This window comes from Python bivittatus, unplaced genomic scaffold (genome assembly GCF_059951505.1).
Source record: "Python bivittatus isolate LINGU-HERP-01145 unplaced genomic scaffold, Pbiv_v1 ctg000350_np1212, whole genome shotgun sequence".
Taxonomy (NCBI): Eukaryota; Metazoa; Chordata; class Lepidosauria; order Squamata; family Pythonidae; genus Python; species Python bivittatus.
In genome coordinates this window covers 18,045,423-18,062,639 of record NW_028277074.1, presented here as the reverse complement: position 1 = coordinate 18,062,639, position 17,217 = coordinate 18,045,423, and the positions used below count along the sequence as shown (strand labels likewise).

Sequence of the window (17,217 nt, the reverse complement as noted above, 5' to 3'; positions counted from 1 at the left end):
GCTTAAGCTTCTATACAACTTGTGAACATTGCACTGAAGGCAAACAATCATGAAGAATTCATGATTACCACATTGACATTTATTATGCCGTGGCACTGGATTTACCATGCATCAATTTCTGTAAGCTGTATTTTGATCCACACATGGGAGGTTATATTCTGAATTTGAGATGCAAAATGTCAATGCTGACAAGCAAACATAGGCTTGCATTTGCAGGGAATACTAAACATTTGATTAAATAATAATAGGCAAGCAATTCCTCCTAGGGTTTTTTTTAACAACTATTTCACAAATGATAAAAAAGAATGTAACTATTGCAAGGATTTCAGCTGAATTAAGCACCAATGCACTGTTTTAGAGTTGCTTTCATGCTTTATTACATAGGGTTGTCACTGCTGCACTGCACTTGCAATTTATGCAAGAGAGTGAGTAGCATGGTCTTTTGTCCCCAGAATTAACAGTCTTGTCTAGGAGAATTTCTAGTAAATGTTCAGTGCCCTTTTTAGCACCTAAGCTATTTATGTTTTCCAGTTCCAGAAACAATGGATATTGAATTATTGAACTTGCAGCACTTTTTCCATTCAATTGTAGTATCCCTTATATCACTTGCATGTGTGGGTGAGGAAATATGTGAGTTCTTGTTGACTCATGTTTGCCTTATGTTGTCATAGCACATAGATATACTTGTTTGTATATTTAATCGGTGCCCAAGTTTTCTCTAGAAATCCTGAGCATCTATCAACATGTCTCAACAAAATGGTGACAGCTTCCTAACTATTTGTGTAGTGTGTTTTGGGGATTTGAATTATTTTGTCAATAAGTATTTTAAATAGATTTACAGACTGACTATTATAGTGTAGCTATTTATCAAACATTTTCTTACAACTCCATATCCCTCAATTAAATATCACCCAAACACATAATGTTTGGGAATCATCTTGGTGTAATAATGGTATGATATACTTCAAATGCTTCTAATAAACTTTTATCCTAATGGTTAAACATTTATAAGTAACCAGCTGCCCTTCAGATTTTTGGATTACAATTCTCAGAATCCCTGAACATTGACAATGTTCCCTGAAGCTTATAATTGTTCTTTAGAAAAGCCCACTGGCTATGTGATTTTGCTATGCAAAATCATCATTTGATTTTAAATTAATGTATAACTACCAATAGAATATATGTATATGAGAATAACTATGACTATCTGTTTTTTTTTAATTTAAATATCTAAAGCTACTTAGAATTCTTACCACCTATGAACAAGTATTGAAATAATTTTCTTTGGAGGATATTAGAGAGTTGTTGTGGTTTTAAACTTTTTAAAAAGCCTTTTAGCTATCCTGACTGTGATGTTAAAAAAGGAATGGAGCTGTTCATTTACACTCAGTGAATTAACACATGCAGATTACTTTTTTCTAGAATACTTAAGAATAAATGTATCTTTTCTAAACATGTATTCTGGATTGAGCTTTTCTTCCTCTCCACCCTTGCCACCAGCATGCCTAAAACCTTGCAAGCATACGCGCCCAAACAAGCAGTTTCTGCATTATACACACGTGTTTGGACATTTCTGCACCAGACTCCCTGCTCCTGTCCCATGTCTTCTTTCAATGCATCCAAGACCCATATGTCCTGACTGAGCAGAGCTGATAATAGCTATTCAGCTGTCTGTAGTGGCCAGTCCGGTTACAATCAGGACAGATAAGGGCTCAGCTGTCAAAATTAACTAGGAAGCAATATCAAGGGGGCATTTATGACATATCAGTTTTGCAATTAAGTAGGCTCACTCTTAGTTCTTGTGATACACTTTACTGATGAAGTTAATTAATACTTCCACTTTTAAAATAAGTTTGGTTTTCACTCATCTAGAAGCCTTTAGTAGATAGGAACCTATTGTCAATATCATAAGAGAAACGATTTCTTAACTGAAAAGTGTAACAAAATCCGGGAGAGAGGGAGAGAGAAACTGAATAAGCTGCTAATGAGTACACATCTTCGTAGTTTGAGGCAAGATACTACGATAGTACTGAGGTTGTTATTTAATTTTTCCATAACCAGACCATACAGCAGGTTTCCAACCCTGATATTCTCTGCTCGGTGTTGGATTACAACTCCCATCATTCCCAGCCAAAAGGCCTATGCTGCCTAGTGATGATCAGCATATAGTCTAACTCTGGTGCTTATGTCAGGGAAGGCTGCCGTCAACCATCTAAAAGCTCCAGGATGGACAGAAACCTAACAGGTGAAGCTTTCTTCCCTGATCTCATCCTTACAGTATTGGACTTCAGAGACGGAAAAGAAAGACCGCTCAATCCCGAAAAGCGCTCAAACTGCCCCTTCCCAACCAACGGTTTAGGCGGGGCTCCTGGACTTCTCTCACCGGGGCTTGCCGTCCTGCCTTGGGGGGCTGAGAGAGGAGGGGAGGGGGCGGCGGCGGCCAAGGGCTGCGCCCCTTTACCTGAGAAGTCAGCCAGCGCGGCGCTCTCTTTGGTCCAGACCAGGAGCAGGCAAAAGAGGCGAGGGAGCAGCAGCCGCCGGGGCGCTACCTGGCGCCGGCTCGCGCTCTGCCCAGCCCCCAGTTCGCTCATGGTGCGGCGGCGATCCAGGCAGCCCAATCTGGTCACATGACGGCTCCAGCCAAGAGAGTCCCTGTCCTTCCCAGGACTGCGGCGGCCGGGGGAGGCAAGCTCCGCGAGGGAGAGGGAGGCGAAGGAAAGGGGCGGGAACCGGCGGGAAGAGGAAAGCGGCGCGGAGGCTTTGCCCAGCTCCCACACACTTTCCCCGAAGAGGAAATCCCGGCGAGGTCCAGCCCGCGGCGCCGCTGCTTGAGCGCCGGCGGAGGGCAGCCGGGAAGCCAGGAAACCCTTCCAAAAGCCGGCGGGACTGCCGGCGCGTCCTGGGGAGGAGCCGGCGCAGCCCTGGCCGGGCGGCTGGCTAGCTAGCTCGGTGTTGATCGCCGCGCGGTGACTCTCCGCTTCCGCGCCCCGTTAGGATGCCTTGACCCCTTCCTGGCCAGTTTCCTTCGAGGTTGCCGGTCGTTCTTGTCACCCTGACCGCCTCGTGGGTCGTCGTCGACGACTTCGTTTTTCCTGCGCTACTTGCTTTTTAAGGCCGCTTGCTTGGAAAAGACCTGATGCTGCTCTGGGGCAGGATGGGCTCCGGGCTGATTTTCGGCCATGCTCACGCTAAAGCCTTCCGCCCGCAACTGCTCCTGAATTGGCGCACCCACCCCTTGATGCGCTGCCTCGTTATTGCTGGTGCCGCCGCCGCCTCGTGTGCGTTGGCGGGGGCGCCGGACTGTCATCCCGTAAGGCATCGACGGGGCTGAGGCGATTCAATAGACGTGGATAGGATAACCCTGCAAGTGAACGTAGGAAGGAAAGAAAAAAGAAACTGTCTTATCCCTCCACCCACCCCTTATTCTCGATCACGATGTCCAAATTCTCTGCACGCTTTAAGTAGTGGGGCTATAATTATGGTGTTAGCTTCTTACAGGAAGACTGTAAGGAGTGTCAGTGAACACAGCTTTTCTAAACTGTCCCATGGCCACAGCCTCTTCCACCTGTTGCCCTCCAAAAATAATGAACAATATTTCCCACTGAATTCAATTGGGATGGTCGTGCTCTTTGAGGAATATGGAAGTTGTAGCCAAATATATCTGGAGGCATGTACTGTTTATACATTAAATAATTAGTTAAAAGAAAAATACATTTCTTGGAGAGATTGCAAGGGCATTCACCACAATTTTTCCTCTGGAGAAGAAATATCAATTTCAATACTCTTCCATTCGGTCTCCTGAAATAGTTAAATGAATGTGCCCTATGGATCGTAACATGTCAGGAAGCTCAGAAGCCAAAATGAAGCATTGGATGCTATTTGCCGATGAAATGGTATAATAAGCATCAGCTAATGGCACCTTGATTTCATAAAACTCTATGTAGGGATTAATGTTATAAATAGATTGCAACCTCTTGGGCTTACCTCCTATGTACATAGTGTTAATTCCTGCTTCTTAAATAGTAATGTGGTATATAAAAATTCCAACAATTCCTATCTACATTAATCAATATTATGCACTTTGGAAGGGATTATAGTACAGGTAGAGGAAGGTCAGTGGTATTTATAATGATACAGATGTTTTTGCAAAATCCAACAAAAGGTAATAGTTTTTGCCCATAATTTTACTGATTCTTTTATGAGTTATGTTAATAAAAGTGTGTCTTTATAATGATGTTCTTTTTATTTCGGCTTTCATGTGTTAATATTTGAAGGAGCTCCAAATGGTTGTGGGTAATATGGAATGGTATGCACCTCTGACCCAATCCCCAATGACATATGTACCAAGTTCACAGATCAAGGAAAGGCTGAATCATAATGTTGTTTGTTTGCTTTTGGCTTTGCATCTTAAAGTTTTATTATATCAAAGTAATATATGCACATCACTATTGACAATATGATAGAATCTCAAAATTAATGATAAAGTTGAATTAAACAATCTAATTCAAACATTTGCAACATGTATCAGTAATCTATTGCTGCATATCAGGTGTAGATTTCTCCTTCCAGTGCTGTGTCATAATTTCTATTAGCCAGGTGATAAGTCCACAGTTTTTGGTAGATTTCTGATAATAGTGAGAGTTAAAAGGAACTCATTCATTTTTAACATACAACAATCTATCCAGAATCAAATTAATCCTGTTGATTTCAGCACCAAATGTGGCAGTAATAAAGCAAATCCACACCATATGAGTTAATATCTTAATTCCCGAATTGCATGTTGAATGGCAAGATGATTGGGACCTCACAGAATATTTAATAAAAGCTGATTGCTATCTATAAACCTCTACCTTGAGGTTTGTAAGATCATTAAGGTTATCATTGTGTGAACCCAGCCAAAGTGGGCAGGTTAGCTTTTTAGTAGTTTAGCATGTTGTACAAACCCAGCCTGTTTGGTTAGTTTATGGTTCAGTGCATTGTGTGAATTTAAAAAATTGGTAAATTCAAAACTAAATTAAGTGTGCTGTATGAATGCAGCCTTAGACTACCTGCAGTCCTGAACCCTGTGAAATTAATTTGGATGTGTGAACAATATCCATCAGGAGGTGACATGGCTCCATTTCCTGTATTGCATGGAGTCATGTGATTAATACAGGAAGGAAACCTGTGGTCCAGCCTTTTCTTTTTTAACACTAGTTTATATTCCACTTTGTGTAGTTGTGGCCTTTAAGAAGCAAACTGCTTGGGCTTAAGTGTCAGTTCAAATGCTTTTTATGTTTGTGTCATGCCATCAGTTTTATAATTGTGCTTTTCACTGATAGCATCTTCTGAAAGCATTCTGATGCCATATTTGAAGAATTTTTTAAAGCAACCTTGTTTAAGCTTTCCCAGTTCAACCACTGACCAAGGCAGGCTTAAAAGGAAAGTGATCTTCTGTCCCTCAGTTTCACTCTATAAAACATGATATCGAAGTCCTCACAACTGTCAAGAACCCAGAATGCCTCATTTGTACAATATCTTTTTCTGAAAAAACAGAAACAGAAAGTTCAGTATACTGGCAATGCCCCTATCAATCCAAAGAGTTGATGACTTTTTAGTTTTCTATATATTTTAACTGGGGCATTTTTAAAATTTCTGGTGCTTTATTTTGTTGAAGCATGAAGTTATTATTTTTATTAATGATTTTAAATTGCTTTATTTCTTGTGGTGAACCATCTTAAGACTTTTTATTTAAAAAATAAAAACAGGATTTTTCCTATACAAAAAGTTTACAGCTGGGCATATTAATCATGACAGTAGCACTACTTTAAATTGCAGGGGTCCCTGACTCTAAGATTGCTAATGTGCTGCCAAGTTTCTAAACATCTCAGCCGCCTCTTTCTCAGATACATTTGTTGGTCTGTATCCTCTTAAAGACAGAAAAGAAGTTTTTCTTCTTAGCACATTATAAAGCACTTTATTTCCTGCACTTAGACATTAAAAGAAATCTCCAAAGGGTTTTAATTGCTTTGATGCTATCTCTAGCTCTGTTTCTTTAGAAATAAATATTGGACTAATTGAAGTAAAGTAAGCAATTTAAAATAATCACTATATGACCTATATTTGCAGTTAGCCTCTATTTTGATGGGAATGAACATGACATTCCAACTACCAACAATTTTCTTGTATATTGCAGTTCAGTTAATAAAACATTATTTTTTATATGTGAGCAATCCATCTGCTTCTTCAAAGCCACCTTATACAGTACCTCCAGTTTAGTTTCTCCTTTCAGCCAGTTTCTCTGAGGCAGGAATAAGATGGGTGACATCTTTGGGTCTTCCCCAACCTGGTGCCTTCTGGGTGGGTTGGATGTCAACTCGCATGCTGTTTGTGAATGTAGGCTATTTTATTCATTCATTCATTCTGCTACAATCATTACAGCTTTTGGCAATGTACAAATACAACAATAATTTCAGTAATAATAAAACTCCAAAATCAAAACAGCATATGGCATTCCAGTGGCATTGCCTAATTAGTTAAAAAAGTACCCTGAAATAGTTTTGCTTTAACTTGCTTCTGGAAGGTCAACAGAACTGAGGCAGCTTGGGGACCATAACAAAACAACAACTCTTCCAGACTTCTCTCTAATTTCTCTATAGTGTGGAATTACAAGCAATTTTTCCCAAAATGCTTGCATTGGATAGGTTGACTCTAGCTGTAGTAGACAGTCCTGGAGATGCCAGCCCCAAGCCATATAAGGTTTTATAGGTTAAAATTATCAGATTTAATTGCACCAAATTAACTAATCTATTAAGTGATTTAATAGAAATCTACTGATAGCCAATGCAGGGCCCATTGCACCAATATGACATGTTCAAGGCATCTTGTGCCAAGTTAGCACATGAACTGCTATATTTTTTATCAACTACATTTTGTGGGTGGTCTTTACAGCTAGCCCCATATTGCAAGATCTTCTCACTTGCCACTGCCTTCATCTGCCTATCTAACAGTAGCCATGAGTCTAGGAAGACCCTAAATCATTGACCTACTCCCTCAGGGGCAGTGCTACCCCTTCAGGAGATAACACCAGAGCTGACAGACAAATTTTAGGTTTTCTTTATAGGAGCTCCTCACTTAAAATAACTGTTTTCTTCTCTCCAAGACTGCTTTCTAAAGAGCAATCAACTCTATTCATTTCAACTCTTATGGGTAGGGTTGGGGACTGCAAATAATGTGAGTCAAAGTTCCGGAGAAGTTTTTGTACAGTGTTCACTATTTGGCAATTATGGCTAGATGCCCTGTATACCATTAAAGTAGCACTCTACCATTTAAGCCTATCATCGACAGTTTACCTGTCATACCTAGACAACCTCAATCTTTGTTACTGACTGCATGACATTGTCCTTATCTTGTCCTAATTTATTAGTTTAAAAGTCTCAACTTTCCATTTTCTCCTGTTAAGCTGGCTCTGTTCCACTACAACTTCAACATGTAAAACTTGTAATGCTTTGCCACTTACTATCTTGGGGATGAGACCAAGTGACCTGTTGTAGGCATGTTGGGGAAAATGGGCATGCTTCCTCTTCTTTGAGGTAGTCTTCACTGCAGTCACTTTTTTCCTAGGATTTTGCCCCCCCCATTAATACTTTGTTTTTCAAGTTCCTTTCATACCTGTTATCCCCTGCCTCACTATTTCTAGAAAAAATATATATTTCCAGGCTCTAAATAAGGTAGAGGAGAAAAGATGTCCACTACTGTATATGGTCTATTTTTGCCATTTCAATACTCACTTTTCAGCTATTTGGTTGTTAGTGGTACTTATTTTTTTCCCCAGTAGGACCTAGGTATCAGGTATGTGACAAGTGCTTCAGACTTTGCATAAAAGTAAGAGAAAGTCCTTGAGATGAAGGTCAGAGAGTGTCCTATAGCCCATTCTGCTAGAGGAGCCAGATAACAGGGTGTTCATTCAAGGTAGTACTAACAAGGTGTTCAGAATGGAAAGTTAGGGAGGCCCTGTACTGGGGTGGAAGGATGGGAGCTAAAGAGGTCTGCTGGGAGACTGGGAAAAGATTGAAGTAATTATGGCCAAAGGAAGACATAACAGAGAACAGCAGATAGACTATCATAGAGGAAGGAGATTGGATTGGATATTTGGTTCCAATCCCCTCTTTGGTCCCTCAGCTTCAGCCTGAAGTCCTGGATGCCAAATTGTTGGAGACCTTGGTTGCAGGGTAGTTCTTCTGAATGCCATATGATCCTGCTTCATAATTTAGTGGTGGAGGAGAGGGCAGGCCTAGCATATATTACCAATCTTTGGCTATGCAAAGATGGAACAGTGCCTCTATCTCAGATCTGCTTAGCCAGGTTTCAGGGAGAACATCAGGTTTGACATTAAGACTGGGAAAGATGAGTGGCGATGTTAGACTTACAGCTATTACTAAGCTATGTTGGGAGGTGAATACTTTAAGATGGTTTGCCCTATGTGACTTATGGATTCCCCTGACTTCCAGTGGGAACTTGGTAAGTTTTCTAGCAGTTGAATGGGCAGTTCTATTGAGCATCCGGTCAAGCGGTTGTTGCCAAATGTGGTAACAACAAAGGTGCTTGAGAGGATTGCTCTTGAGTTGTCTCTCCCACCCATTCAGATGAAGCACCTGAAGATTTGCCTGGGATGACACTAATGAAAAATGAAGAGCAACGATGATCAGACACAGGGATGGGCTCAGATACAAGCCGGTGCTGTGGCAGTAATAATGGCAAAATGTCAGTACCACAAATTGTTATCTGGCAGTGCTATTCAATGTGACCCATTCCCTGTGGGCACTTCTGAGCTGGAAAACCCTTCTATATGGATTACTGTAATGTGCTCTATATGGGTCTGTCCTTGAAGAGCATCTGGAAGTTGTAGCTGGTGTAAAATGCAGTGGCACAGGCAGTTATGTGCACTCTTGAACAGCGCATGTTACACCTCTGGGCCATGAGCTGCATTGGCTACCAGTATGCTTCTGGGTTCAATTCAAGGTGCTGGTAATGACCTATAAAATTTGATGGGCCTGGACTACTTGAGGGACTGCCTTTTCCTGATTACATCTACTCATCCCATCAGGTCCTGCAGGAGAGGCATGCTGTGGGTCCTGTCTATGAAGGAGTGTCATGTAAAGGGACCCAGAAAGCCTTTTCTGCCATGGTACCCACCCTTTGGAACATCATTCACCCGGAGCTTAGATTACCCCTGACCCTACTGGCCTTTAGGAAGGCCCTGAAAACATGACTATGCCATTGTGCTTGGCGGTCTGGTGGCAGCAGAGAGCCTTTTCAATGTTTGTGTTCTGTGAGGTACTGACTGGTGGTTGCCGCTGATTCTAGTTATTTCTCTGTTTTTAATGCTGTTTTTATTGATGGTTTCTTTGTTTATAAGTTTTTTATTAATGGTTTTGTGGTTTGGGTATTGTTTTAATTGTTGTGAGCCACCCAGAGTCACTGAGGTGAGATGGGTGGCTATACAAATTGAATGAATGAATGAATGAATGAATGAATGAATGAATGAATAAATAAATAAATAAATAAATGCTGATGAGAGCAGTTCTCTAGATATTTTATAGACAAAATCATTCATATCCACTCAGAGTTGCTGGAGGGGCAGATCTCATGAAATAACAGAGGTAATTTCTTGCAAGTTCACGACACTGAGGAAGTAGACAAGGTCCTCTGTGGGTGATGCTGCTAGGCTTGAAAAAGGCAATAATGTGCCCTCTTCTGGACAAGCCACCACTCGACTCAACCACAAATAATTGCTATTGTGCCATTGGTTCCCTTTTTATGGAAAACTGTAAAGAAGAACTGCAGCAGCTACAGAGGGCTGTGGATGAAGCAGACTATCTGGATCCCTTCCAATCAGAATTTAGGCCTGCATATGGGGTGGAAGCTGCATTAGTCACTCTTATGGATGCCTTGCAGTATGACCTGAATGGCAGTGGGTGCATCTCTCCCAGTCCTATTAGATCTTTCAGCAGCTTTTGATGCCATCAACCATCATATCCTTTTGGACTCCCTGGGATGTCTGGGAATCAGAGGCATTATTTTGCAGTGGGATCAGAGGCATTATTTTGCACCAGATCAGGATGGCCTACTCTCTTAACATTTAGGAAGGCAGTTAAAACTGCTCTTCCACAGGGCTACTGTGAGGACCTCAATTAGATAAGCAGCAGTACAACTATTTTCTGAGGTTGTACTTCTTTTTAATTGGTTCATTTCTTATTACACTTTTATTATTGTAAACTTTTATTATTGTAAAGGCCACAGAGACAAAGACTTAGAGGCCAAACAGGCAAATGATTGCATAAAAATGAATTAACTAATAATAGGAATTGGCAATGAGGAGAGCAAATTCTATGTCTGTATTATTTTGTGATGACTCAAGGAAAGTTAGATAGCACGTTAACTTTAATGGAAAAAGCCCTTAGAGACAAACTGTTTCTTCCATTAAATAAATTTTCCTAAGTTTCCTGATTTCACGCTGGCTTCGGTTATTGGAAGCTTAAATTAAATCTAATTAAATATTACTATTTTATAATAAACTACAGAATAGATACCTATTATAAAACAAAGTGAAGAAAAAATGGAAATAGTATATTAAATTACCTAAAAAAAATCAAAAGGGAAATAATCCTACATCAGACTAAAAAATAAAGATAACAAATCTCCAAATATCTAACTTCTCTCTCTCTCTCTACACACACACACACATTTAAAGATAGATAGATACCTATAGATGGGTAGATATGTAGATACAGAGATATCAAACTACTAAGAATATATTCCTTTCTTCAATTTTTTTTAAGTTGTGATACAATTTTTTTTATAAACAACAAATTGAACCTAGACCATATGGGATCATATTGTCCTGTCTTGCTTCTCCATTGATACAAAGCTAATTCAAAGACTGAGAGTTGACAGATTTAATTAAGCCATCATTTCGAATTAGGAATACAGACGTTCTTCCATGAGTATATACTCACGTTTTTGCCATAGTCCAAACATGATAAAGCCAAAGTTCTTCATAGATTGAAAAATTCTAGATTTTGGAGATATAATTTAACAAAACATTGACATATTTAACCCTTAATTGCCTTTGAAGGACTGATTGATTGGCTAGATATTATTACTACGATTGACCATAGTAATAATATCTAGCCAATATAGAATTACAGGTGGACATGCCATTTTAAAATGGCTTCAAATTTATTATATTTACAGCATAAAAATGGGAGCCAACCTTTTTAATACTGTACATTCTCTGAGAAGTCCAATAGCTGATTGAGGGTAATGATTCCATTATGAGCCCATGTTTTTCAGAAAAATATGTTACCAGCTATTTTCAAATAAGAATTACTCAAGAATATTAGTTTCTCATGAAAATAAAAATAAAAATTTAATTTTATACCCAATAAGGCCAGATATCTCTAATTGCTTTCAGTGTTGGAACAGTAACCAAGTTCTTGTACAAGTATCATGCTAAGGAAAAACTATATGAATTAGATCAATATAAATATCTTGTTAAGTCATAATTAACTGAATAGAATATAATTGATTCGGTTCCCACTAGCCTATAAACAATGGCTTGCAAAACATAGTGTCTAGGTTCACACAATCTGCTAAGCCAAATAAAGAATAGTACTGCCACTTAAATCAGTGGGATATTAAACTTAGACTGAATCATCCTAATAAATGTGCATCCATTTATTGAGATAAGTAAACTCAGGATAATAGATACTCTAGTACAAATCTTTCAGTTACATATTGTTTCATAAAATAAATGTGATAAGTCATTAAGCTGTGCAGTGAGAATGACAATTATGATCAGTAAAGATCTGATGTTAGAAGGCACATCACATGAAACCTGCCATATGTGAATGTGTATATAGTTACTTCAATAAAATTGGGTAAGTATCTGGAACTCAAGTAATTTTCAGGCTTTCAAATAGCCATTACAAATAGTTAATTCTGAACTCTGAATTTGTCTGTAATTAATTACACTTTGGATCAGTGTTTCTCAACCTTGGCAACTTTAAGACCTGCGGACTTCGGCTCCCAGAATTCCCCAACCAATCATCCCAGGGAATTCTGGGAGTTGAAGTCCACATATCTTAAAGTTGCCAAGTTTGAAAAACACTGCTTTAGGCGAAGATCTTTGATTTCTCTCCTCCCCATATAATTAAAAACAAGTATTTATTTATTTTTCTTTAATTTCAAAGTCGAATGGAACGAAAGTAGTTTTTCCTCAGACATACAGATTTGATTTAATGGGTGCAGAACTAGAAACCTCAGCTTGCGAACATTTAATCTTATAATATATATTGAGGTTGCAATAAATTACGTCATCTTTTGCTTCTCTGGACAGCAAGATGACCCCGGCCTTCGCCGCTGCCCCACGGAGCTCACCCTTGAGCGCCTGCTTTACTTAGGCTAGGAACCCATCTCAGTCGTAGTTTCGCGGGGGAAGAATAGGCGAGCCGGACTACTTCCGGCCGAGACGGGCAAGCCAAGCTTTCCTCCGCTTCGCCGGGCGTCACGGCGAGCCGTGATTGTCCCTGGGTATGGGCGCCAAACGCAAAAGCCCGGCCTCGGCCAAGCGGCAGGACCTGCCCCCGGCAAAGCGGGCCCGCAGTACCGATGCCGCGGAATTCACCGGCGCCCAGTTCAAGTTCCTCCTCCGCGACCCCGGCGCTGAGATGAAAGGTGAGCCAGCCAGCGAGCCACGCCGTTTTCACGAGGCCCACATGCTGACCAGGCCCAGTCGAGCTGGTCTTCCCTCCGCGGCGAAGAGCTGTGTAGCTGCCGCAGCTGTATGTTGCTGATACGCGGAGCTGAATATGTAACGCAAATTAAGTTGTCTGTAATAAATGTGTTATCGGCAACTCCGTTGTGCCCAGAACCTAGAGACAAGCTTAAAAGGGATTTTCTCTCCTTCGGTCCTGAGGAAAAGGATTGTTCAGTTGTACAACGATTATGAATTCTTCGTAGAGGGATCTGTTACGGCGAGTTAAAATTGATAGACTATTACATATAAGAGGGATTATAGAATGGAGTGCGCGGGTGTGGGAGGGTTACCTTTATTAAACCTGGAAGGCAGGTAATCAGAAGATTAACTATAATTAAATAACTTATAGTTATTATAGATTTTCCCAGTTTTTGCAGCTGGATCATTGGTATCATGGCATAGTCTTAATAGAGGTTGCTCCTACATTCTTCTAACGCACATTGCCAACTTTTTCTCCTTTGCTCCTACTATGACATTTATTTTGTCAGCCTGCATTTGAGGGTTTTTTAAACATCTTATTTCCCAAAGGCTGTATTGATAAGATATTAATGATAGCAATAAGGAAAGAAACCAGAGTCACTTTCCAACTCTGCTATGGAGAAATGAGGCAGTTATTAAGTTGGGAGCCTGAAATGCAAATTGGTACTTGAATAAAACTGATTTACCTATTTGGCATGCCAATTATAGTTTGTTGAAGTAAAGAATAGCATGCCCAGGATGAGTTGAAAGAAGAATCAAATGTATGTTTTGTTCCAGGTTTGGAAATGTTCATAGCCAAAGCTAAATTACTGCCATCAAATGAACAATATGATGTAGTGGAAGGATACATAAAAGTTTCTATTGAATGTGTAGAAATTTTTAAACTACTGGATGGTGAAAGGCGTCCTGAAAATGAGGTGAGTGTTTCAATTGATGAGAGCTTTCACAGGCTCATTCTGGGTATTGTCTTTTTGCTATTAAGAATGAACATGGCATATGCATTCTGCTGTATGCCATTTTGATTATTTTGTTCGTTTAAAAGTGTCCTTGCACTCCTGCACTCACTAGGGAGTAAAACCTTAATGAATCTTATTTCTGAATAAATATAAGATTGCATTGTTAGTAGTGGTTTACTCTGTTCAGTCCTTTCTAAAACACTCATGCAAACTTTTAAAAATACTTTTCTTCTTATGGATAATTAATTTCCTAGCTGTTTCCTACAGTGTTGGGATGCTTGTGCAGACATAATTTAATTCAGAGATGGACAATGCATCCAGATCTTGTTGGACTATAATTCCCATTATCCCTAGGCTTGTCACATGTTACTGTCCCTGCAATAAAGTATTACAAATAGCAGTACACCTTTGGACTTAGAGATGGGATATTATTCTTCTGGTACCAGACTGGACTTAGAGTAGGTACTGAGCTAAATATAAATGTGTGTTCTAAATGAGGTAGCATAGTTCTTCATGTATGGAAAAGAATCAGGCAAGGATGAGTATTTGTTCTATCAGAGGAAAAGTTTCAGGGATGCATTTGTACTGTGCTAAACCTGTCAGCAACATCCTTTTTGTTACATAATTATGATAGATGTGAGTATCCTTTATGTCTAGACCTGGAACCCAAAACTTTTTTTTCTACTGGGCCATTCATCCATAAGAGGGGAAAAAATTAGTCATAGTCACACATAAATAAAGTCTTTAAAGGATAGTAAACAGCTTGATCTGAAGCTTGAGTGGTGCAGGTGTAGAACAAGGTAGCTGTCCACTCACTGGATGAACACTTTCCATTCTCTCCTCTAGTAGGCTGATATTAGAAAGCCATCTGAGGAGGAGTCCCTTTAAAAATGAGGATTAGGTTGGCTGTCAGTCTGTCCTCAAGCTCACTTCAAGTATCTAGTACCCCTGTTTAATGAGGTATTTAAAGGTTGATAGAATTAAACAAAATAAGCAGATGTATTTCACAGGCTATAGGTTTCCCATCCCTCCTTTAGTAACTAAACAGTGATTAAATAGTAACTAAATATTAACTAAAGCTTTGACTCTGGAAATCTTCATTAGGACCATGTAGTTGCCATATCTGGGTACAACTTTAGCAGTAGAGGGTTGCAGCAGGGCTTGGACGTTGCAAAGCTTGCTTTCCTGTTGCAATACCCTTTGTTTAGAATGTGGTCACTCAGTTCCATTTGTATCTTAAAAATAAAGTATGTTGGGATGTTTGAAATTTTGCAGATGCTGCTAATTTTTCAAGCTCTAGAAAATATTTTGCTGCGAACAGCAAGTGATCTGTCCCATTTTCGTGTGGTGGGGATGAATATAGTAAAGAAATTGATCAACAGTTACATGAAATTAATTTATGCTGCCTTGTATTCTGAAAGTCATAGGTGAGTTCCTTGTTTGAAACAAAGCTTTGTTTGGAACCACAGTGGAATGAAATTGCTCTGGACTGTGCTTATGTTCTGTTACCAGGACTAATAAAGCACTCTTTAATTCTGATTTAGAACTACCTCATAGAAAAGCTGCGGTTGCATTCTACATAGTACATCCTATATTGAACCTGGAGACTGGATTAATAATTTCTAATTCCCTTCTGTCTCTGTCATTCTAGGAACATTTTTATTTGTGTGTAAACTTCATTACTTCATTTGGTTTCCTGGTTCATTTATATATGATGATTTTTTTATTCTTCATACATTTTGAAAAATCTAGATTAAGCAATAACTTAAAATACATAGTTCCATATTTCTGATGTTCTACTGGTGCTCGAATTATTTTCCCTGAGTTACAAAATCCAGATGGTGCACCATTTGTAGAACTGCAAATGGTGTTACTCCAAAAATCTGCTGTGTTCTGCCTTGTCATTTTCATATGATGGGTCTGTCAATTTAATAAGTTTTAACCAGAAAAAAATGTTTAGACTACAGTGTTCATTCATAAACCTTAAAGTAAAAATTCTCTCTCTCTCTCTCTCTCTCTCACACACACACACACACACACACACCACACAAAGATAAACACATAAACTCATAAGCTTTGGACATATCACAATATCCATGGCATAAAGCAAAAAAAAACAAAACAAAAACCTGTGGGGTTGTTAAATTGTGGCAATTATGGATCGTGTTCCAAAGAGCAGTGGGCTTTACTTTTTCAAACTTCAGTCCTAAACAGCTTTTATCAAATCTGTTATGATGTACTGCGAAAGCTTTAGGTTGTGATAGCCAGGATGCTTTCATTGCATGCATATCCATCCATCCATCCATCCATCCATCCATCCATCCATCCATCCATCCATCCATCCATCCTTCTTCCTGTTAAATTGTTTGGGGCATATTTTAAATGTAGAAGATAAATATTCCAGTTCATTTACCCAGTAACTGAATATTAACTTTACCAATGCTGTTGGGGAGTTACAATTTTTCTATGTTATTATTTAAACTGGGCACCTAACTGGTATATGTGTTTTCATCTTATACAGTATGTACTCTTTGGAGGGCAATACGTCTTTTCATTGCTTTTGTGGTTAGCATATGCTTACATTTATACATGTAAAATAACAGGAAATCTAGTTTGCTGTAGTTAAGTTTCCTTGAAATTTTCTGGGGCTGGTTGGCGAAAAGTGATGTAAAGTTTTGTATTGCTTTGCAAAATTTTGAATTGCTAATAGTAATGCTTATTTAAACTTATAGTCATTAGGAGCATACATGAGAAGATTAATACTTTATTATACAATAAATTAAAGTACTTGTTTAGATTGACTATGAATGATATTAGGCATCTGCTGCATTAGCTAACTAAATTGAACAAACACTTTCATTTCAAAGGTGTCTATTCTCACGTTTTATTTTTTCATTTATTAGTTTGTTTGCCTATTTGTTGCTTAAACATTGCTTCCTGTTCTGACTATCTCTTTTTACAGAATGTCTCGTCTGTGTCTAACTTTACTATCAGCTATGGTGACACAGGGACCAGATGCTGCAAGAGATGTCTATAGCCACTTTGACTTCAATAATAAATTCCTATCTAATTTAGTGAAGAAGAGAGACTATAAGGTAAGAGAGCAAAAAAGTCAGTCATGAGGGTTAAGTGATGGCTTATGCTTTTTCCCTTTATTTTCAAAGTATAGCTGGGGTTAAAAATAAAAGCTCATGTTTTTATTTATGAGACTAGTACTGTTGTTTCTTTTTTTTTAATCATAGTCAGTCACCCATATGCAGCTCATAAGAAAGGAACTCGTGGTCCTCCACCTGATTTATTACATTCAATTTTTTACAATATAGCATTTGTACAAAATAGCCCCCTTGTTTAAAAAAAAAAGTTGACAGCTACCAATTTGAGAAAAATCTTATTTTTTTTAATGCAGGGGCTAGTTCACATAAAAGCCCTTTAAAGTAAAAAGATAATGAAGCAAAATAATGATGAGATTTTCACAGCAAACCT

At 39.0% G+C, this 17,217-nt stretch overlaps 2 protein-coding genes across 4 annotated transcripts in view; one reads left to right on the top strand and one right to left on the bottom strand.

Annotated features, from left to right (window-relative positions):
• The window catches only part of EVA1C (eva-1 homolog C), a 45,002-nt gene extending 41,363 nt beyond the window's left edge, over nucleotides 1-3,639 (bottom strand). The window contains exon 1 of one of the 3 annotated variants that reach the window (XM_088144626.1): nucleotides 2,462-3,639. In XM_088144626.1, the coding sequence (XP_088000752.1) occupies nucleotides 2,462-2,591 (130 nt within the window). In that variant the 5' untranslated portion in view covers nucleotides 2,592-3,639. Of the gene's footprint in view, nucleotides 1-1,559; nucleotides 1,656-2,461 lie in introns of those variants that run through there. The other 2 variants (XM_007424516.3, XM_088144627.1) reach the window with 2 other exon arrangements.
• Nucleotides 3,640-12,485: 8,846 nt separating this feature from the next.
• Nucleotides 12,486-17,217, top strand: part of URB1 (URB1 ribosome biogenesis factor) — a 57,505-nt gene continuing 52,773 nt past the window's right edge. Inside the window, exons 1-4 of the mRNA XM_007424514.4 lie at nucleotides 12,486-12,717; nucleotides 13,556-13,695; nucleotides 15,010-15,161; nucleotides 16,697-16,829. Of these exons, the coding sequence (XP_007424576.1) occupies nucleotides 12,576-12,717; nucleotides 13,556-13,695; nucleotides 15,010-15,161; nucleotides 16,697-16,829 (567 nt within the window). The 5' untranslated portion in view covers nucleotides 12,486-12,575. The remainder of the gene's footprint in view (nucleotides 12,718-13,555; nucleotides 13,696-15,009; nucleotides 15,162-16,696; nucleotides 16,830-17,217) is intronic.